Genomic DNA, 24,730 nt, shown 5'->3' on the forward strand with positions numbered 1-24,730 from the left:
ACCCGTGATCTAAAAGTGCAGAGTGTAATTTTACGGCAATGGGACTCGGCAATGACCACCTTAATTTATAATCCAGCGCGCTAACCATTAGGTCACTCCAGGTGGTGGGTTATCAAAAATAAAACATCGCACGTTTAAAAGCTCATAATGATAAAAGTTCCTTTGATAGGCACTATGCTGACAAAACATTGTTTAAAATAAACTCTCGAGTACTCTGTTACTAAGGCACTAAGAGGTTCCAATTAAATTATTTTTTTTTTATGCGTGAAGTTGCAGACTGATCATCCTAAACTGCCCATACCAGAGACCCTTAACTTTAACATTATACACTTATCGTTGGGTTATCAGGGTTATGACAAAATAATTTGTTACAGACCATAAAGCATTAAGCACTTCACCGATCATCTAATAATTAGATCAAAATTAAGATTTAACATTAACTTTGAATTCGACAAATGTTAAAGATAGAATCAGTACGATTGGAGTGTACACAGGTTCTTCTATCGACGTGCCCGGCCAGGTGATTAAGGCATTCGACTCGTAATCTGAGGGTTGCGAGTTCGAATCCCCATCACACCAAACATGCTCACCCTTTCACCCAGGGGGCGTTATATCGTTACGGTCAATCCCATTATTCGTCGGTAAGAGAGTAGCTCAAGAGTTGGCGGTGGGTGTTGATGACTAGCTACTTTCCATCTAGTCTTACACTGCTAAATTAGGAACGGCTAGCGCTGATAGCCCTCAAGTAGCTTTGCGCGAAGTTCAAAAACAAACAAACTTCCACCGAGGTGAAAGCCAACTAATGAAGTCTCTCTTCCGAAACGTGTTCTTCTTGATTCGAGAACTCAGTAAGCTTATAAATCATGAAACATCGAGTTATATATTGTCTTAATACTATTAAACTTAATAACTTGTATGTTTCAAACTCTTTTTATTCTTTTAAACTTGATTATGTACTAATGATAATATTGTATTATGGTTTTATCACTTTTTATTCAAACAGCGTGTGTAATAGACGGTGTTTATTATGATTCTGGGAAGTTGGTTTCTTCTAACAGAGAATGCAAGACGTGTATTTGTCGCTTTCCAGGATTTTCATGCACGTGGAAGCAGTGTGAACACAAGCCAGGATGTAAAGCTGTACGTTCTGAAAAAAAATGTTGTCCCAAATATCACTGTGGTAGGGAAATGTGGATAAGAGTTTTTTAAAGATAATGCTTTATTGAAGTAATAACATAACTTATATACTATTAAAATATGGATTATTAGTTAAAACTTCACGCTATTCAAATTGGAATAACAAACAAAGAGGAGTTTAATACAATTTTGAATATAAGACTCTAAACCTTTGCGTCATGCGCAGTAACAAATATCAGGGTGGATAATGTTAATAATAAAATATGATAATGAAAATATTTTGAGTAGTATTTCGTATCAACTGACACAACGGTTATGTAATTTGCGATGTACTGTAGTTATCAAGACGTGTTACATTTATTGGTTCCACATTTACACAAATAGTCCTAAAATTTAGAATTTAAATGTCTCGGGTATTATATGGATCAAAAGCTAGAGGAAAAGATTAAAAGTAACAACCAAAAATACCTCGGTAGTCTTATTTTTGGAAAAACCTCTAATGTTTTCCAATAAACGATGTGTACTCTTTTTATAGGTTGTGAATATAAAGGTATTTTCTATGGAAATGGGGAACTGGTTCCAAATGGTAATAGCCCTTGCTATCAATGTCGTTGTCAAGGCAACTCCATAGTGTGTTCCCTAGTAGATTGTCTCTACCGAGCTGATTGTGCTCCAGTCTATTATCCAGGAGAATGCTGTCCACAGTACATAAACTGCACACCTCTACGTAAGTATAAAAAAATGGACATTTGTGTTTAGAAAATATCAATGTTTTTGAAGGACTAGCACACAACCACAAAGTGTTTTTCGGTGAGGACAGAGATATAAATTTACTAATCAAATAATCCATCGTTTCGTTATGCACTATTCTGACGAAAAAAACGAGTATAAAATTTAAAATTTCGTCAGTTTCCGAAAATATAGAAAGAACACAAACCGAAAATGATGAATTAATGACAACTCAAGAAGGAGCAGAAAAACAATCTACAGTTTCCTTTTTCTCCAATGACAATGGACCAACAATGACTCTTTTTGACTCTACTGAGGATAAACAAAAAGATCAACAAAAAAGCAATGAGAAAGTAACTGATCCTTACTTTGCCTCAGCTATAAATGAATTAACAAAAGGACAAGATTTCAAAAAAGCATCGACTTCAAGTACTATTATTTCTACCAAAAATAAATCAAGCGAAAAGCGAGTAACAAAGAAGTCAACCACAGTTACTCCTGAGGATGAACAAATACCAAACCAAATACGATCAAAAGAGTTAGCCATATTTCTTACTATCGCTAATGAGACTGGAGTAATAAAAACCGAAGAAGCAAATGAATTTTACACTGGATATCTAATGAAGATAGAGAAACAAAACAAGATAAAACCCTAAAAGACTCAACTGCAATTTCTTCTACTTTTACAGAAGAAGAAACTACAAAACCAACAATGTACTCTATATTTACATACGACGAATCAACGGAAAAACAAAAAGTTATTAAAAGAATGTATAAAATTCCTTTTTTATATACTGAAAATCAATACACAGGAAGAAATGAAACCATACAGGAACCAACTGTATTTCCTTCTGCATCTACAGAGGTTGAAACAATGATTAATCAAGAAGTCAAAGGAAGATTATCTACGATACCTCTTACGTCTACTATAGATAAAAAAGAAAATGAAATCACAACAAAGTCAACAATCTATTCTAAATTTACTAAAGACGAATTAACAAATGGACAAGAAGTCATGGGAAAAACCTTTAATGGTGTAGAAACAACTAAACGTTTTTTGGTTTCTACTGAAAATGAACAACAATCGGGGGTACAAAAAGCTTCAGAAAGAACAACTACTAAAATTGATATAGACGAAAGATATTTAATCACAATTATACTGACCAGTATGGACGATGAATCAATAAACTTTAAAGAAACAACTACAATTACATTAACTCCTTCCAATATTGATTTAAGAACTAGAGAAAAATATAATACAATTTCTACACACGAAATTGAGGGTGAAATAGCAGAAAGACAACAAAATACAGAGGTACCAGCTACAACTAAGAATTATGTAACAGAAAAACAGGCAACGACTGAAATACTATCAGCAGTTTCTTCTTTCTCCACTCTTTCAGAAATGACTGAAAGGAAGAAGAGGATGAGAAACAAACATCCCAGCATTTGTAACAAAAACCATTATGATTTCTTCTGTCTCAAGAAACGATGAAACGGTAACAACACAAGAAACTATACAAGATTCAACTACAACTGTTTCAGTAGAAAATAAGTTATCTGAAACAGATGGTAATCCCAAGGAATCGCCTATAGTTAGTTTTGAAGCTATTAAATATGTGTCAATTATGGCATCTAAGGCCCCCACTGAGATTGAACTAGCAGAAAAGAAAGGAAATGCACAATGTTCAACTGCACTGTTTTCTGCCTCTACAGAAAACAAATTAAGAGATAGAAAAGCAACTGCAGAAAGATTACGTACAAATATTTCCACTTTTGCTACAGGTGACTTAAACGTATATGAGACCACAGAAGAAAGTACTGCTCGTCCTTCTAGCTCATCACAGGTGAAAGTGTCGGGAAGGCGAGACATAACACATCTAAAAAAAAACCCTAACAATACGATTAAAAATACAAGATAATTATGGGATATTGTTTTTACCAGAGAAATTAACACAAATGCAAGAAACTAAAATAGAAATTAATTCTGTTTTTACGACTTTAACTTCTGCTATTATTGAGGATGAAACACGAGAATAACAAGTAAACAAAGAAAAAGTTATATATAAATACACAGAGAACGTACAAATAGAAAGACAATAAATTACAATAAATTTAAAAACTACATCTCATAGTGTCTCCTTTACTGAGATGAGTTTCAATGGGGCAAGGGACCATAAAGAAAAAGGGGTGCAGTACTTCTTTTCGATAAATATAGGGAAAACAATGAAACGCATTTAACAAGCAAATTGTTTTTACAGTTTTCACGTACAATAACCAAGCTGAAAGGGAAAATACTGAAGCAACAAGAATGAAGTTGATTGATGATTAGAAATTAAGCACAAAGCTACACAGCTCTGCCCAGAAGAGATATCGAAACCCGGCTTCTAGCAGTGCGAGTCCACATACATCCGCTGTGACATTAGGGTGAGTGTGTTTTTCTTGTAGAAAAGGCACATCGGGCCATCTGCTGAGCCCAACGAGTGGAATCGAACCCCTGATTTTGGCGTTGTAAATCCGTAGACTTACCGCTGTACTAGCAGATGGCCCATTATGGTGCAATTGGGTTTATTTCTACCTATTATTCGGAACGGAAGATACTTTAAAGTTTACTCGCTATAACATCAACTCGTTTGCATAAACAATATCTTTACGTTATAATGTTAATAGAGGTAATCTGAGCTTAAACAATAGCTTCAAATTTTAATTAAATAAAACAAATGAAGGTTGGAAGATATGGAAACTTCAATTCTGAAATAACTGAAGTTCACAGAGAATTATGTTTGTTTGTTTGTTTTTTGAATTTCGCACAAAGCTACTCGAGAGCTATCTGTGCTAGCCGTTCCTAATTTAGTAGTGTAAGACTAGAGGGAAGGCAGTTAGTCATCGCCACCCACCGCCAACTCTTGGGCTACTCTTTTACCAACGAATAGTGGGATTGACCGCACATTATAACGCCCCCACGGCTGAAAGGGCATGTTTGGCGCAACGGGGATGCAAACCCGCGACCCTCAAATTACGAGTTGCATGCCTTAACACGCTTGGCCACGCCGGGCCCACACCGATTCAGTTTTACATGAATGTCCAATCAATTTAGGCATTTTGTCATGAAAAGTTATATTAATTATAAACTCGAAGTGAAACAAAAATGTTTCTCAGACCAAAGAATATTATGATACAAGCAAGAAACTGTAATGATAATTAAAACATACTAACTTACACTACGCTGCACAACGAAACACACGTCGCAATCAAATGAAAACTGCAGTTTGAAGTCGTATCAGTTCTCTTCAGCAAATAACCGTATCACAAAACAGTTTTTACACACCTTTAAATGTAGAAGTTTACTTACTGTAGCTTTTCTCTTCAAATTCCTTTCTTTACTTTCATACGGATATAAAATGAATGGTTAAGCAATCTGTGTTAAAATAATTAAAGTTTACAGATCTACAAATGTTGTGGTTCAACAAGTCCTTCCCAACCCGACCTTACATTGTTTATTATAAAAACAAACTGCTTTGGTAACAAGTGGAATATTTTTAGTTCATTACTCGTACTCAAAATCCAGACGAAAATATCGCTGAAAGTTGTAGAAACAACAAAAGAAACAAATGCATTCAGTGAGCAAGAGGATGTTCAGTGAATAAGCTGGAAAAAACAACAAACAAATTTTATGTGTAGATGGAAAAAAAAAAAGTGTACTTAGGCAGAAAATAGTTTTAATAGTTTATACCTATATTAAATTATCATGTTTTTTCAATATATTCTAATTCATGTTTTTCATCTACTATTTAATTCTACATTCTCTTCCCTTCTTCTCATCAAATTCTTCGTTTTATTTAATACATTGTCACACATTATTTTTGCAACAGTCGATTTTTCACGTTGTTTTATACACCTTTCTATTCCTAAATCTTCTTTTATATTATCAAGTCATCATGCATACTTTTCAACCCTTCCCTAATTTGTTGTAAAATTTACATGAAGTTATGTTATATACACCTCCATATTTTTAAAAATCTTTCCAATCTGATATTCTTTCGCTATTATAGGAACTTCAGATTTCCATCTTCAAAAATGCTATTTCCATTCATCACCACCTATTTCTTTTGTAACTTCTGCCAAAGAATAATTTGATTCTTAAATATTTAGTACATGAATTTTTTTTTTAATTATATAAACCACCGGAGTGGTTCTTCCTACTTTTATCTGCTCAAACTAAACGTATATTTATAATTATGGACTTTAATAGTATTAATTCTATTCTACCTTGCTCCAACCCCAAATCCTGTTGCATAATTTACGATTAAATTTACTTTGCTTTCAAACAAGTAAAACTGTATCTTCATGCATCCCACCCACCTCTTTTTTTTTAGCAACACCGTTGCTTTTACCACTTCACGGGTTATCTTAAAACGTTTATCATAGCGTTCCTATGGTTAACCCAAATTCAGATTTATTTTTAAACACACCTCAGTTCTCTTTCCTCATTTCTTTTTTTATTATTATAAAAAATACATCATATTTGATCTACTTTTCCATCACAATCGCTTTCTTTGGATAATCTACCTTCATGTTACCCACGTATCTCAGGAAGAACAAGTATATTTTGCTTATTTCAAACTTTTATCTTTTTTTTAAACTGTGATGTTTCTTGTTTTCTTTTTATTCTATAATTTCATCGAAAACGATTAAGATACATAATCTTTTCTTCTGGCAAACAAAACCTTATCTTTTTACCAATTGTTCATGTGACATCACAAACGTTTCTTTATTAGCTGTACAATATTTTTCAGTAAAAATAGTATAAAAACATCTCAACCATACTCAGAAGCCAACTTTTTCCAGAATTCTACGCACATTATTAGTTTAATTTCCGAGACATTTAAAGTAAACTTGGTGAAAATACTTATTGATCATGCTTGTAGGATTACAAGTATTTGTTATAAGCTTTTATGATCAAATAAACTTATTAAAAACTTTCTGAACGCAATGAGCTCGACAGTACTTTAAGTCATATCAATTAAATGTGCCAAAGAAATTCATATTATATATAGAATATCACTTGCTAAATGTATTTAATATTAGACAAAATATATAAACAGGTTGGACTCTTGTATACGGTATGAACCGAGGTGTCTGTCCGAGCATTTTTCTGTTTCTCGCTTCAAATTTATAAAATGTGACGTGATTTAAGGAACAAAAATATAGATTTACCATGTTATTGTCAAAGTGCTTTTAGCTTGAATTAACAAAAAGTATCTTACAGTTTTGGCTGTGATTGAAGCCAAAAGTGCGAACAATTAACCCCTTTTATAGTCCATGAAGTAATTTAAATTAATAGATTTACAGAAACTTCTCCCATTACTGTGGATGGTTATTTTTACTTATTTTATTTAGGCCATCATTTGACTATTAATTAAAAACGTTTTAATATTAGGCAGATTTTATCCACAGACTGAACTGATTGTTTTGAGATCTATGCTTAAAACTTTTACATTTCAAGGTTAAAATACTCAAAATAATAGGTTATTCATTACATCACCGTATTTAAAATTGTTTTTCGTGTGCCAGATAATACACTACTACTAGGTGGCTCTCAACCCTTATGAATGAATATATTCCCGAAGAAATGCACAACTCGGGTTTCACACGACTTGTTTTAAAATGTAACCGATATATCACCACTGCAAGTTCAACTACAATGAATCGAGCTAAAGATGGGAAACAGTGACAAACTTGGATGAGTTTGGTAATTCTTACTCTGAAGCTACAAATAAACAGGATTCAGCAGCATATTTTTGAAAGATACGAGCAAGATTTTTTAAAAACATTCATTATTTCAAAATTTAAAGTTTCTCATAAAATTCAACCTTCGCTTTAAGCGGTTTATTTTGAATTTTGTGCAAAGCTACGCGATGATTATCTGTGCTAGCCATTCTCAATTTAGCAGTAATATGGCTTTTTAAACAATAAAGAATGGAACTCAGTTACATAATGCTCCCATTTTCATTGACATATTAACCTTGTAACCATCAGACTACAGATTCTTCCTAACCACTAGCCCATGCACAGAGTGAACTAGAAAAACAAAGCCCAGTACTACACCAGAAGAACTAGGCCTATTACATGAAGGTTTGAGAAAATAGTACTAAAGCATGAGAGTCCGTGACACACTATGCACAGCATTTTCCAGAAATTGACCAACACTAGTAACCTAGATATCCATGATCTATAAATATTGTAAATTCAAGTAAAAAGTAGGTTTTTGAAGGTTTGAAGCTATGTCTAGTAAAATATTTACAATCAAGCAAAAAATGCCTTTAAATAAACAGAAATGTCTTAGTATATATAAAACCCAGAATGCAACAGCCAATTTTAACATTGCAATTCCCTTCGACAAGAAAGTTTAGAGCAAAAACTAGTTTGCAGACATTGCAAACTTTGTTATTTAAGAGTAAAAGAAAGCCACTGATGAAGCCGAATTGTTGTAAAGATTCACCTATTTTGTTATACAACTTTCACACTATTAAACACTGGTGTAATGTACATCTTGGATTGTATATTCTATTATATACAAACATTTAAATATTTGGTGTAACATCTATAGTGCAGAAGTATCTTTGGTATGGAATGTCTGACATAAAACATCGATTTTATGAAATCAAACAAAGGAGGCAGCTATTACTTTCCATAAAACTTTATTCTCATAAGAAAATTCTATGAAAAACAAAACCAGAATCCTCACCAACTAAGACTTTAGCCATCAATACTATCATACAGAGCTACAGTAGTGTTCTAATTTCAAACAAAACCACTATACTTTTTACTGTTAGTGTTATCAATTTATGGTCAAATAAGTCAAAATTTGTAATTTTCTTTTTACAAATGAGACAGCTTTAGATGTTCATCCTACATTTTCTAACAAACTAAAAGATACACTAATTCTGAACAGTGGCATAAATAATAATGGTAAAAATACCCTGAAATAGAAAATATTCAACTGAGGTACTTTAGAATGTTTTCCAATTCAGAACAAAAATCAAAGCTTTGGTTACTAAATACAGATTACGAGTAATTTTAAACACTGCATACTACCAATATAATTACTCAAAACGTACATTAAGATACTATAGCTGAATTGCATAAACCATCATAACCATATTATCTCCTTCACGTTATCACAAAATATTACTCATTTTACATCAAGATTTTATCGTTTATTTACCAATAATTATTCTACATTCCATTTCACTTTACTGTTGTCTTATCAGTTTTTAATTAATAACACATCAAAACTACAAAACCTCTCCAAACCATCAATACATTTTACTTCACTTTAAACACAAGATTTTTAACTTAACATTTACTACATCAACATTTCATCACAAATAATTAATATTGTTAACAGAATAAATTTAGAAAGTATAAACAAAATGATTAAAACTTAAACAATATAAAAAGTGGCCAACATTTTGACTAAGTGGCTGTCACTAGGACCCCATAAAAGGTGTGCATCAACCCATTAAATTTTCACTGTATGGTGTGTAATTTACCAATAACTACAACAATTTCTTTAATTCCTGTCCAAAAATAAGGTAGTTTTTAACCTACCTTCACTGAAGATGTTTTCCCATTCACAAATAGTAACCTTATCCTCCATCACCTACATTACACAACAGTCACAAAAATTGTCAGATTTCATACACAATTCACATTTTTAAATCTTTTTAAGAACAAAATTATTTCCAAACATGCTAAATGTGTGTTCTGACACTTCTTAAGATATGTGGATGGAACAGCTAGTGAAACCCCATGGCTGCTCCTGGGTCCCAGCCCATAAAGACGAGGCCTACGTGACCCCTGAATATAGCATGTTCATGCTATTTACTGTAATGATCACATTAAATTTTTGCCACTTTAATTCAATTTCCAATGATCAATATTACAGACCACATAGCATACAAACTGGACATTATGAAATATTTAGACAAATACTTGTGTTTATGGTTGCAATAATCAAGTGAAATACACATTTGTTTCATTAAATATTTAGTCAATATAAATCAGCTTCCATTATTGGGCCAAATTACTAGTCAATTATTTAATAGTTTTAAAAGAGCTATTAACATTAGGCTTTGTTTATTTTAATAATAAAAGAATAGGTAGACAAAAGTAAATAGGTGTTTTCACAAGCGTAATCTTAGTCCCAATTTTACCCTCCAATATACAGCTTATGAGACTGGAAATGATTTTGAAATCAGAAGTTTTATAACTTCTGTAATGTGTTTTCATTTATAATAGGCTTTAGTTATTGAAAACAATTTTGTTGATTTCATTTGGTGTTTTGATACCTTTGCCTTCAAAAGTTTGATTTGTCAGCTGTTGGTTAAGAAGCTGGTTAATGAGCTCCATGTGATTTAAGATGAGTAAACATTAAAGTAAACAATGTTTTAAACCTCCTTCCAATATTTTTCTTACTAGATTTAAATTTAGGATAGTGACAAAGCTGACAGCAAAAACTGTAAACCTGTCAATTCTCATCTCTGAATATAAGAAACTATTGGCAAAACATGCTGCATCCGTAATAGCTTTTATCTCAGAATTACTTTTCTAACCAGAAGCAAGTGAAATGAAAGACTTACTCTTGCATACAACATTTTAGCTAACCCATATCCTTACTTTAAATTAAGCAGTAAGTTCCCTTAATAATTTAAAAATGTTCATTGAAATAAAGATCAATTTTGGTTGGAGCTGAAGATAGTTAACTGATTACTAGTAAACACCTTTTGAAGTGCTGAACATTTTTGCTGGCTACCACAAAATCTTTAATAATTAATACATTTATTAACAAACAGTTTTATACTACAAAACCCAAAATAAAACAAAAACAATTTTTGTTATAACAATTGCTCATTCATATTGATAACTTCAAACAGCTACAAAGACCATTTTTCAAACAATTTAATCAGTTCTGAATGTCAGTTTGGAAATTTGTCCAAAGCTAAGGGATAGCTACATTACCTATCCTTAATTTTGAACTCACTGAACCCACCATCAACTCTTGGGCTACTCCAATCCAAAGGTGGGTTTTTGCCACCACTTTTAACACATCCATACCCCCCTTAATGCAGAGCATGGTTTTTACAGCAACAAAGAGTGAACCATGGACACTTGGATTCACAGTCAGGCACACTAACCCCTAGACCACACCCAGCCCCACCACTGAAGATCACCTACTAGCAAGATAACAAGAAGCTTTAAGCACACCATTTCTTTGTGAAAGTGTTGCTCATATTTCCCCATGTTCTTTATAATAGCTTTGTCACAACTTCAGTATGCTAATTTGATCTGCAGTTTAGCAGCCTACACGAAACTGGCAGATAACCAGCAAAACATTTTATCACTTGCCATAAATTACCACAGCATAAAATTAGTTTGTCAAATGAAACAGCATTGAAAAAGCTCACTTTTAATGATTATATATAATTTAATACAGTAGTATAAGTATTTTAAAAGGTACTTTGCTGTAACAATATTATTTTAAGAATATTTTATTAATATGCACACACTAAGAAAGGTTCAAATTAAACTATGAAATAGTCTTTTTGTTTGGCATTTTCCAAATATTAGTTAAAATTAACACTATTCTTTACACTTCCCAAAATGTTATAATTTATTGATACTAATAATTTTTTCCATGCACATCATTCAAAACTGATTTTAAAAATTAAAATTGTAATGATTAAAGGGTCAGGCAAAATGTCAAGACTTTAGCAACTGTAACTTAAGAGCTTAAGTCATTATAATTAAGCTTTCAACAGAAAATATGTTCATTCCAAACACCAAGATATCTTCCAAATGAAACAGCAATATCTTAGAGAGTGCATTCTAAAACTAATTTTGCATCCAGCAAGTAAATTATATATAAAAATTCTAAAGCTAGCTAAATGATCCATTTGAAGCTGAAAATTAAAGTAACTCTCCAGATGGATGCACCTAACCACTCAAAAAGGTAAAGTGAATTACAACGTCTTGCACAAAAAATAGCACTGTGCTATAAAGAAATTACTGTTGGAGATGAAATAAAATTCAAACAAGATCTGTTAAGCTATATGCTACCAGTGGGCAGCTGTTACCCAATTGATTACAAAGATTTATGCTACACAACTGGCAATAAAGGGTAAAAACTCCTTCCTCCCACGGCGACAACCTTCATCAAAACACATCACTCCCGTCTGAATTTCAGCTGGTTTCACTGTTACAAGGTCATAAATAGGGGAGCAGCCAAGTCCACTCCTACGTTTGGTTTCGGACTTATATGAAAGTCATCATTACTGATGGTAATTCTCCAAAAGTGGAATACTGTTTTGGAAGTTAACATGAACTTGGGTAGATAGTTTTATTTCCATGTCATAAAAATGATCTAAAAAACAGTCACAATTACAAGGAATTAAGCAAAGATTTAACAAACATAAAACCAGTAGGTGAAACTGTACAGACTGCTGGATGTTGCCCCTAATGAAAGTTCTGAATAGCCACCTCTACAGAAGATACCAATGTAGATGACAAATAGCTCACCAACATCAAAATTCAAGGACATCCACAGCGCAAGACCAGCTTATCTCGGCCAGATGCAGCTAGGGTGTTAGGAGCTGGATCTCATGTGCCAAACGACCAACACATTCAAGAGGCTGTGACGTGGGTAGGCAGGAGAGGTTATGCTTTCATTTCACAATCGCGGGCAATATGGCCAAACTCACCACAATGATAGCACTTGTTACTGGTACGAGTGGAACGACAATTGCGAGCGATGTGTCCCTTCTCGTTGCAACTGGTACAGAAATAAAAAGAAATTAAAATCACTACTTCTTTTTACACTTCAAAGTAAATACAAGTTTAAAATTTTCTTGTTTGAGATTTCCAAGGTAATTTTCCCCCTCTAACTTTACCAGTTTTTTGGGCTTTTTTTTTTTCACTCCTTTCACCAAATATCAGTTCACACTAAATTATTTTGAAAATAGAAAAAACAATGCAATTAACAGTGAGACTTGCAGTTTATCACAAGTCTTGAATTTGCTAGTAGTGGAAGTAAAAAAGGCATCTGGAAACCACTTACCAATAAATTTGTAAAAAATTAAAAACAAAGCCTGTACTAAAATTAAGTAAATAAGGCCAGTCTCACCTAAGAGCTACCAACAACCCTTTTTTTTTAGAGGCTTACAATGTAATTCAGATAAATTTACAAACATCCAGATCTTTTACATATAAATTCTAATATATTTGCTTCATCAAGAGAATGCAAATGTTTCAGTAAAGGTAAACTTGTATCTTGTTGTCTAAATCTATCATTATATTAATGAGCACATGCAAATATTTGGTATCACACTAGTAATGTGGTTTGAAATAGTAAGGAAAGGTTCTAGTGGCTACATTAACATATCACTGTACACATTTATGTTCTAAAGTAACAAGATTTAAGTTCTTTATCAATGCTGTTAATCAGATCTCATGAAAAGCCTTAATGTGCAACTCACCATTAATTTAGTATTTAAAGATTAACAAAATGCACTAAAATTAAAAATTGTGCAATCCATAACAAGTGACAAAGAAATATGACAAGTTTGGCTCATCAGGATACTTTCCCAATCTATTTCTATATAAAAACTAGCCCTAGTTTTTGTTTGCATATCTAACCTTATGTTCAAGATAGAAACAAATGTTAACTTGAAAAATAAATTATACTTAAGAGTAGAGATTGAAAGTAAAATGAGGCTTGTGACAGTTAAAAGTTAAATCCTTGCTGTTTCTCTGAAAGACAAAGAGCTGGTGCTTTTGAACATTAATTTACAGAAATACAATTAAATGACAATAGTATACACCTTCAGATGGGGATGTCAGTTAACCCACAAGTAACAACTAGGCAGGCTGAAAAAAGTGGAGGAAAGTTGTGCTCAAAAATGTAACAGCATAACAAGATTGGCCACCCAGTCTTGAATTTACAGCCAATCAACCATAAGTCCACGACCAAAGCCTCCCTCTTATGACAGAGTATTTGTCATTCAGTAAGATAAATTAGAAAATTATCAGGGTGCTCTAAACAGGGACAAGTGGATGTTAAAAACAAATACCATATTAACTTGCAATACACCACCTTTTCCTCACTTTTTAAGAATGATTTAGTTTTTGATAACAAACTAGTCACTTTACATTATCTATTTTTAACCCTTCGAGAGCCACAACAGCAACTCAACCCAAGACTTGTGACAACTGATGAAATCAACCATAAACTCCAATCAAAATGTATCCTCAGTATACTAAAGTGATAAGAATTTAGCTAAAATATTTAGTAAAAAATAAAATCCACACAAACATTTTATCTAATCCGTGTTTAGCAAGTAATCAATTTTTCCATAATTTCATACAACATTACATTTTACTACCCACTTAAGTCAAAAGCTGTATTGCCAGGTGACAGTTAAGTTGAATGACATGCTTACAACCAAAAGATTTTGCACTATTCACTTATAGCCTAAAAAAAACATTTACCAATGTGTAGATCTTTAGCATTAGATAGAAAAGCTTAGTCCATTGTTCTCTTTCATACAGACCAAGTACTTGTTTAAACTATTTTTCTTTAATACCTTTCAATATAACTTTTGCTATAAGATGAATTTATGCACTCACATACCCCCTCTAGATATACTGAAATCTGGAAGTTAACACCAAATGTTTTATTGTTGAGAACAAAGGAACACAGTAGGTTATTCAAAGTGTGCTCACTGCAAGGATCAAACCCTCAAATTTCAGTATTCTATGCTTAAGTTTATTACAGTTACCAAGAAGCATACATAATTTAAAATAAAGTAATCTTAAAAGTTTCTGCTCATCAAAACTAAGTTAAAAAGAAAATTTGAATTAATACAACCACAATACAGATGGAATTCAATAACATGTGTGTAAATAATAGTAGCTAAACACTAGTAATGTAACTTACCTCAAGTTTACAGTACAAGAATCAAGAAATGTTTAGACGTAAATAATGAAGATACTTTAACAAAAATCATTAATGTCTGACCTTATTGATGAAAACTTAATATGTTGTTATTCAAAACATTTAAAATCAGAGATAAGTATTCTGAATGAAAAAAGTTGAACACTTAAGATTGCAAAAGAAAAATTAAATGTTAGTTTCACATTTAAAAATACTAAAATGTTTTTCTTTGCTATCTAAACCGGTGTAACTACACTGTAGACATTACACATTAGTAAAAGTTTCTTTACAAAGTCTACAAATTAAATACTTTATTCAAAACTGTAGTTTTTCCTCAAAGAATCGAAAATAAGTAGCTCATGAAACAAAATAAACATCTTGTGAGACATTCTAGCAGATTACATTTGATAGTTGTTTATAAAGTAACTTAAACATTCAGATAACATTATGGCATTTACTAGAAAGTACACTAAGAATATGCTAATAATGTAATTGTAGTTAATGTAAATTAACAAATTAAAGAACTTGTCTAAACAAATTAGTTTATTAAATGTGTGAATACAAGTATATTTCACTGATACTAGCTACTTTCATGCTTAAACAGTTACAAATACAAACGATTCAAATTAAGAATATTCTATCACTTAACAACTCATCCAATTCAATATCAGTATAACTAAATCCATACTTGTTTTACACATTCTGCTGAATTATTATCCTACCTTAATTTTGTGGATAACATGGTTTGGGTTAGTTTTCAACTAAAGGGGCAAATGTTATTAATTGCTGTCACTAATAGGAAAGTCATGAATTTTGGTCATACATTAGCAGCTTTCACTTGGGTTTAACCCTCAAAACAGCAGAAAATGTTGTAGGTAGCAGCATTAACTGATGATGGTTGCCATTTAAGGGTTAAGGAGTTTATCAATTTACTGAAAAAAGAAATGACCAACTAACATTAATACTAAAAGGCAAAGCAATAATTACCCAAATAACTCAATTAACTTTTTTGGGTCAGATGTAAATTATCATTAACTGTTTAGTTTCAAAACAAGCTAAAACTTAAGTATTTTTTGTTTTTGTTTTTAACGACCTTTGCCTCTAAGAAACTGACCTCATGCTCCGATACAAAATGTATAGTGAAATGCTTGTAAATTAATAAATTAAGATATTTTTAAATGTCATTTTCAATATACATGCTGTAATCTTAAAGCTATTTAAGCCTATTAATACTGTAATGGGCTAACATACTGTAATCCATACATTATTTACACTCCAACAAATATTACAGCTTGCACATAAAAATTAACACCTGAAATGAATAAACTGTCATACCGGTTTGCTAATTGTTCTGCATCTGGACATTTAAAAACACCCAGTATACATTAGGAATAATAAAAGAAAATAAAAACATGTTATAAACAAAATTGACTAAATGGTTTTAGGTATACATGCATGCTTAACCACTGCTTACCACATGTTCTGATAAAATGTTTCAGTACAATGTTCTTAATGACAGCAAACAAAGTTAAATAATTTGTAAACTCTGATATGCCCACCAATAACAAGTTTTAGCTATTTGTGACTACATCTTACAAAGGTAATTGGAAATTCACTTGCAATTGGATAATATACACAACTTTGGTTACTTATCAAGCTACTTAATAAAAATTAGACAAAATGCAATCAAAACAAAAATTTAAAAACATTTATTTGGTTAAAGCAATACATGGATAAATTTAAGGTCTACACCTCAGCACAAAAAAAAAAATCAACACAGGTGAAGAAATTTTAAAACTTTAAAGTCCAATTTCTTGATATTAAGACCTGTCTTTACACACGAACAATAAAACATGACAATGCAGCCAAAGTATCTTCACTTCCCCTCAAGCTGATTAACTTTGGAACATGTGAGAGAGCAATAGTCTCTACTCACCGATAACAAACAGTGTCATCAGCTTCACCACTTTCTGGGCAATCACGACTTATATGTCCAGTTTCTCCACAGTTATAACACTTGCGGTCATCTCTCTCACCTTCTGGACAGTCTCGGGAAATATGACCATTCTTGCCACAGACATAGCACTATAAACAAATGTATGAAAATCCAAATCCAAATTTAGTTTTACATTCACAATATACAAATCTAAACCTAAAAAAAATACTATTTAAGGTTTATTAAATATAAGCCTAACTTCTCCAAACATTGATAATGAAAAAAATTATTAGATGCACCCATAAGAAAACAGAAGAGTACAGGAATCATTTAGTTCTCTGGAATATGGGGGTTAAGATGTTCTAAAATAAAATCACAGGCTCTCATTGACAAAGAAAGATTCAAATTAAACTAGTATTCTTACCTCAATACACTAAGCTAGAAGGTAAAGGATCAAATCGAAATAAACCTTTTACACAAGATACTTGCTCTAAATCTTTAGAAAAACTTCTCTTCCAAATATTCTAAAATGTTATTCATGTTGGTTTTAAACATAAGTAAAAATCAATGGAAGTAAATAACATCCAAAAATCACAAAATTTTAATGTATTGCCATGAATGGAGAATTTGTTTTTGAATTTCGTGCAAAACTACACGAAGGGTATCTGCACTAGCAATCCCTAATTTAACAGTGCAAGACTACAGAGAAGGAGACTAGTCATCACCAGCCACCACCAACTTTTACCAATGAATAGTGGGATTGACCATCACATAATACCCCACACCTGAAAGAGCAAACATGTTTAGTTGACAGGGATTCTAACCTGCAACTCTCAAATGCATTGAGCACCCTACCCACATGGCCAGAATTTGTCACACATAATAAAACCTCACTTTGACAACAAACAGCCTGAGTGAATTAAAAAAAACCAAAAACTTCCTACTTTGCAGTTTGTATCAGATGCTTTAGGATGAAAACAATAGAGTTACGTTTACTACTGACCAAAACTGCCCTAAAGTCAATGTTTATTCCAAAAGACATGTTTGATATAAGTTAGCAGCTCAACTAGGGGAGTGAGAGTTTTAACACCATTCAAACAGTAATGTAGTAGTACACAAGTTTTCCAAAACTGAAGACACTTGCAATGTACTATTGTTACACTTGCTTCCAAATATTTAGTAAGAAAACATGCAGTATATCAGTTATTTGAGAATTTAAAATAATTAAATGCATTTTGAGGATTACTAATATTGAAATGACCATAGTTACAATTTTGTTTTTACACTGTTTAGTAATATCACACTGATCACATGCATAAACATTTTATCACTACTGATGATGCTATAACACATCACAATTACAGTTAAAAATAAAGTAGCTAGTTAACTAATTCACACTTTTTAAGTATGAAACTCAAAACAATCAGTGAATTAGTCGACTTAACGTGAAAATGTAGACTTACAAAGGAAGAACTTAAGATTAACCAAGAAATTAAATATTTTCTAGTTCATTTTAAGTGTTTTTGCACTTGCATTGATTACACTTGAAATAGCTTAAATGCAAATAACTAACAAGACACCAAATCTATATTTTAAATACTTAAAATTATATTTGTGTATAAAAACTTAACATTTATCTTCACAACAATTAGCAAGTTTTTAGGTCAAGAAAGCTCAATTATTGTAAGTATTGTTGAAATGTGCATCATTACCTATACAAATATCAGAGTTAAGCCAATAAAGAAACTGCTTTATTTTAAATTAGGTTTATTCTTTTTTATATTACATTCAACTTTAAGTTAATGTTTCTAAATTGAAAATAATCTGGAAAATAACTATAAATAAGCCAAATACAAGTATGCAAGGATGATACAATTTTAATAAACTAAGAAAATTAAGAGCAGTCATTAAATACCACAAAAGATAAGGAAAAAGCAATTATATAGAAGAGAAAAAACAAGCTTACCTTTACTTTCCTATCCTCTTGCTCACAGTCCCGAGATATATGACCCTGTGCACCACAGGTATAGCAGGTTCTCTCTTGCTCCCGGCATTCTCGTGCAATGTGGCCACTTTTCCCACAGTTATAGCAAAAAACTAATACATATACAATAAAAAACTCAGCAACACTTATTTGTCTAAAAAAATCTAAATCACTTCATACTAAATAAAATGGATTATCAGTGCATACTTCATTAACATTCACCTTCAAAGAAACTCATTTACTATTCCAATAACTGATGGCTTGCTATAAACAGAATGCTTTCATTTCCTCCCATTTTCCTTTATTGTGCCTTTTTTTCTGATTTAGGCAATTAGGATTTCTATTAGTTGACTTGTTTGAACTGAATCCTTCTGTGAATCATTAACACTAATGTAACTTGCAATTTATTATGGCTTAAATACAAAATATATGGATCCTTACCTTTCTACGTAGACTTGCACATATTGTACATATAATTAACTAGACATTCATGGACAAGAATAACCAAGTCTCATTAAAGCATATTTGATTTAGATATTCAAGTTAAAATTGTTTCTGATGTGGAAATGTATACAACTCTCCAAGCATATGAAATAAAAGTTCTAGAAACTCTTAAGTTATACCATTTTTCAACTTTACAAACATTTCTAGACAGGTATTTTAATACAATTTTTTTAACATTATTCACTGTATATCTAGATGTGCTTTGTAACTTCCATTTTTCTTATAAATGGAGTATCATTAACCCAGAATTTCTAAATGTACAAAAATGAATTTTAAATACAGTATAAATCATGGACAATGGTTATATAAAAATATCTTTAAAATTCTTAATCTTACTAATTTCGTTATATTTTTACTAACTGTCCTGGTGTATATGAAAAATTAATTAAGCATTAAATAAGTATTTATTTTTAAATTACCATATTAATTTAACTGACCTACAAAAACACTAGTCTCAATGATGAACATGGAAATAGATCAGTGTTCAATAGATGGACAAATATTTTTGATTAAATATATAATAGCTACTTTTAATTATTCCGGGCAATAAAACTTGCAACCTTTTCACCTGTACATAAAAACACTTTCTAAACACACTAAGAACAAGTTTATAAAAGTATTCTTAGGGAACAATTGCTCTCATAACTCTACAAACTTTTGTTCATACCTAATCTCAGTGGTCCAACTAAGCTGTAATATGCCCTGATTTTAGGCCTAACTATTATGATTGTTATACTTGTGTGCAAACAGTACCTAACAGGCAGACAATGCACTGGCTTCTTTACCAAGAAGACATGTTTGATTCCTAGACCTTATCACAGATATTCCTTCTAAAGAATTCCTTGAAAATAGAAGTAGACTAACATCCAAAACATAGGATAAAATCTAATTAAAAACTAATAAAACTTATATTACTGTATAGACTACTTAGTAAACAATATTAAAGTACTTAATTACATTTCACTGACTAAATACCATGAAAATGAACATTAACTTGGAAATTTCTTTCCACTTCAAACTTTAACACATATTAACCTTATACACTAGACAGTATTTTATAAATCACGATGTTTAAATTTGTCATCCAATGTTTTATACCATCCATTCATTTCTTTAATGACAGCATACTACATTATTTAAGGATAGCTGTTATAGCATTCAGTATATTGTAAAATTAAACTTCAAAAAATATTAATTAACTATTCTAGACAAAATGAAATCTTGCAAAAAAACATTCAATAAATTATTATTAAATGACTAAATATCTGCAATAAAAGATTAACTGAAACTGGTACAATTGTTTTCCCTATAACTATGATAATAGCTTCATAAGCATATTCGGTGGTCAAAACAGTTAAACTTGGGTAGTGCCAAGTTCAGTTTTTTCAAATTATTTACAGCTTAACTACTGTTTAAAATAATTGTATACTTACCAGACAAAAGAGAATGACTTGGATGACTAAAACAGGCATGCGTGAAGTTAACTCCTAATTCTATACTTTAGATTTTTTACACTTATGCATAATTTTAATACATACAAACCAACTGTGGTAATGATTCTAATGAGGTATTTAATACTAAAATACTGTACAAGTTAGGTATAAGTAAGAATTTAAACTCTTGGCAGTATAATAATGAGGTAAATGTTAGGCTTACACTATTGCTAATTAGTAAACTGTAGGAACACCATTCTATTATCATGCACAGATACGATGTAAAAGAAAATTAAAATGTTATGTTACTTGTGCACCACATATAGTAACTTAGTGTTATTAAAACTAACTTAACTTTGAAGTCCTCAAAATGAATGTTTGGCCTCAAGTGTGAAAATTTAATATTTTGTGGCAGCACTAATTTAGTAACCAGAAGACTGCATTTAATTTCTTGCTTCTAAAAACATCAAGCATTTGAATAGTTGCAATTCAAAATTAAACTAATAAATTTAATTTCATAAAAAATATGAAACTTTGAACATGACAGACCTGTTTGAGAAATGCTTAAGAAAATTCATTATCAAGATTAGGTTTAAAAATAATGCAACCTCAGAGAAAACACTGGACCCTATATCTTTTTATATACATCTAAATATCAGAGCATTTTCACTCCAAAATATTCAAGTATCAAGAGTTTCAAATAGTTTCCATATTTCATTGATGAGCAATAAAAAGCATTATTTTTGATTAATCTATTTTAATAACAATAACAAAAGCTTTAGAACTATAGATCTTTATAGACAGAATTAAACAAAATAAGTGAAACACTAAACATAATACCAAACTAGTAATTATAAATGACTGATTTAGAAGAAAATTAAAGAATATTTTCTGAATGACAGACCAATCTTATTATTCTATTCAGATGTCCTTTGAAATGCTCGAAAAAAACTTCTGTTGAAGAGGCTCCCAAGACGTACATAGTAATATCACTTATGAAAATTTAACAGACAATATCTGCAAATGTTTTGATTTGGTATGTTTATACCTCGTTGGTTGTTACGGCCGCCACGAGAACCTCCTCCACCACCACGTCCTCTGTATCCCCCTCCACTACCTCTTCCATCACCCTGTGTACACTCTCGAGCAAAGTGCCCAGTACGATGGCATTTGTAACATTCAGAAGAACTCATGATGCACTGTAGAAATAATCAAGTGGCTTAATCTAAGATTTTTAATTAAAAACATTTGTATTACCTTTTTTCTTTTTATAATTTATATAAACATTTACTAACTCTGAGCAACATAAGCAATTATTTCTAAGTATAACAGTTAAAAAGGGGTGTATAATGGCAATAAGTTATATGCATTTATGTTTTGTCAGAGCTGACTCATTTTTGTTTCATTTGTCAGTGAATGTTAAATCAAGACCAAGTATTAAAAATCTTGATATATTGTATTTTGACAAAATTCAGTGGACTTTTAGTGATGATTTGAAGCATTGTACAAAAAAAAAAAAAAAAATTAATGAAGGATTTTCACTAAAGATTAGCAAAAAGTATCTTATTACTAGTAAGAGTGCAAAGTGATTTCACATTTTGATTAAAAACTATTCATCCCCAAAATCTCGTTTGTGTAATCTCTAAAGTCTAAATTTATGTTTAGTCCAAGTAGCTTAAGTCTTATAACACCATATTTACATATGTACCTATTATTTTATTATACTGACCTTCAAGTCATGCATAAACCCCATTACATCACTTGCATTGACATGGCACACGCACACTCATGTTACATATCCAGTAATATAAAACTGACCTTTAGTCTTCTCTGCCACAGCTGTGTTTCGGTGAAAAAGTATTTTGTAATATACAGTCATTTCAATTATTGCAAGTCATATATAGATAATTACTACTTAGAAATAAGTTATTAAAACTTATAGAATAATAAATCAAGAAGTAAAGCAAACCTTTGTGCTTTATTGCTAAGTCTTTTGAAATTTTGCACATGGAGGATATCTTTTTTTGGATTAGATATTACATAGTTAAATAACTAAAAATCAAATAACTACACATACTGTAGAATTCTACTATAATTTGTTAATGTTAGTAATTAAGTCATATTTAGATTTAAGAAAATATGAAGGGTAATGACAAAACCTATTTTCTTGCAATCTTGGATTGAAAGAACATGGTAGCCTTTTCACAGATTAATGGTTGAGAAAACTACTGAGGACATTCTATGCTGATAAATAGTTATTCACATCATATATTGATGTGTATATAAGGGACTTTTGACAACAGAAAAGAGGTGAATGTGGTTACTGTATCCAATGCAGTATGTACGTCGTATCTCAGCAAAATAAAAAGATACAAGGTTCTTATTTTATAATATCAGTAACATAAGTTCCTAATTTGCACGAAACTACAGGTTTAATATTTTAACATCACAAACATTATCTAATTTAAAACAGTGCTGCATTCAACATACTACACAACTCTAACATTTAATGTGGTCTTTTAATATCTACTCTTAAATTAAAAAATTAACTCATAATATAAAAGTTTGAATTATTACAATTTGATTCTAAACTTCGATATAAAATTCATAAAATAGTAGTTCAATAAATTTTATATTCAGGTTCGAAGATTTTTACTGTTGATTTTAGGCCTTACGTTAATGTGTGTATCGTAATATTACGGACGTAAAATTTAGCACGAGTGATTATTAGCTAAGACCTCACCCTTTATTTTTAACCACATTTACTACATTATAATAGTGATAGCAGACGCAATATTTGTGAATATTATCAGATTTACTATTATTAATTACACGTTATTGTGACTTCAAATTATACTTTTAATACGAAACAATAATTAAGCCTAACTCTCAGAATAACTAGACATAATGAACCAAACCCCAAATACTAAGCTAAAAAAACATAGTAGGCCTATCAGTGTTACTATCACAATACAAGTTTTACCAGTACCAAGTTCCATTCTCTTAACCATAAAACAACTTAAAATAAAAACATTAAATCCCTCATTTAACATTTTAGCATCTTAATATTAATTTGGAATTTTAAGTTCTAGAGGTTTATGGGTCCAATGTTATCACCATAAACCTTATTACTACTTACCTAAAAATACCACCTCTTCTTCAGTTTCCAATTCCTCGACCACTCAATATGGAAAGAATGCCACTTCCTGATATTACGATTGCGCGCCACACATGGGGTTTTTGCACACGCACCGCCAAATTTACAAAATTGCCATCTAGTAATGATTGTGTGAAACAATCTCAAGGTCTTCAGAAGATGGCACCACTAATATAACTGCCACAAGCAGTTTTGTTTTATATCATATCTTATTCGTAGAAAATTAAGGACCATATTATGTTAACATGTATGACAGCATAAGATAATTTGACATTAGGGGATGATTTAAGCAAGTAATTGAAGGGAACAGTTATCGAAAAATGTTTTTATTAAGAAAACACCACAATCCAAGTTTTATAGTACATGCCAATTACATTAACAACGTAGATACAAATAAAGTTGAACTATTTATCAAATACCACGAAATAAATTATATGAATAAAACTATTTACAAATCAATATCTAACTGTCACAGTGACAGAAAATTTACAGAATTGTATTCGATTATATCTTTAAATCTAACAATAAATATAAACAAAACTAACATGTTTAATTTACTCTCACAAATCCTATTTCAAAAATTAGTATAGCATAACAGATACGATATTTGAATATTATTAGTTTTCTTGTATAAGATATCACTGTATTTGATGTTATGTTGATTCTCTTATTTGTGAAACACAATGACAACAGAAACGTTTAATCTTTTTTTAAGTGCACGTATTGTTATATTGCAAATTTTAGTTTCTGTAGCGGAAAGCTACACAGTGGGTTATATGTGCTTTAATTGGCAAGGGTATAGAAACCCGATTTTTAACATTATAATCCCGTGGCTTACTGCTGAGTCACTGTGTGT

The 24,730-nt window shown here is 31.2% G+C and overlaps 1 protein-coding gene across 2 annotated transcripts; it reads right to left on the reverse strand.

The window, feature by feature from the left end:
• Window positions 1-8,550: 8,550 nt before the first annotated feature.
• LOC143223510 (uncharacterized) lies at window positions 8,551-23,997 on the reverse strand. Of its 2 annotated transcripts, XM_076451587.1 has the most exons (6): window positions 23,857-23,972; window positions 22,447-22,556; window positions 21,766-21,916; window positions 18,763-18,893; window positions 16,797-16,945; window positions 8,551-12,700 (listed from the first exon to the last, which is right to left on the reverse strand). In XM_076451587.1, the coding sequence occupies exons 2-6, from the start codon at window positions 22,468-22,470 to the stop codon at window positions 12,586-12,588; spliced, it is 570 nt and encodes a 189-aa protein (XP_076307702.1). In that variant the 5' UTR covers window positions 22,471-22,556; window positions 23,857-23,972; the 3' UTR covers window positions 8,551-12,585. The 2 variants fall into 2 exon arrangements, with proteins under 2 accessions (XP_076307702.1, XP_076307709.1); XM_076451594.1 differs by lacking the exon at window positions 22,447-22,556 and having other exon boundaries at window positions 23,857-23,997.
• Window positions 23,998-24,730: the final 733 nt, after the last annotated feature.

The sequence above is a fragment of the Tachypleus tridentatus genome, chromosome 1 (assembly GCF_004210375.1).
Source record: "Tachypleus tridentatus isolate NWPU-2018 chromosome 1, ASM421037v1, whole genome shotgun sequence".
NCBI classification, from domain to species: domain Eukaryota; kingdom Metazoa; phylum Arthropoda; class Merostomata; order Xiphosura; family Limulidae; genus Tachypleus; species Tachypleus tridentatus.

What these genes read in the sequence shown, in the direction of transcription:
- LOC143223510 (XM_076451587.1), bottom strand. Translation starts at nt 22,470, where the DNA reads ATGGGGTTTATGCATGACTTGAAG. An exon ending in GGTTTATGCATGACTTGAAG is followed by an intron (nt 21,917 to 22,446) that starts GTCAGTATAATA and finishes TTATTTCTACAG; the next exon opens with TGCATCATGAGTTCTTCTGA. An exon ending in AAGAGGATAGGAAAGTAAAG is followed by an intron (nt 16,946 to 18,762) that starts GTAAGCTTGTTT and finishes ATTTGTTTATAG; the next exon opens with TGCTATGTCTGTGGCAAGAA.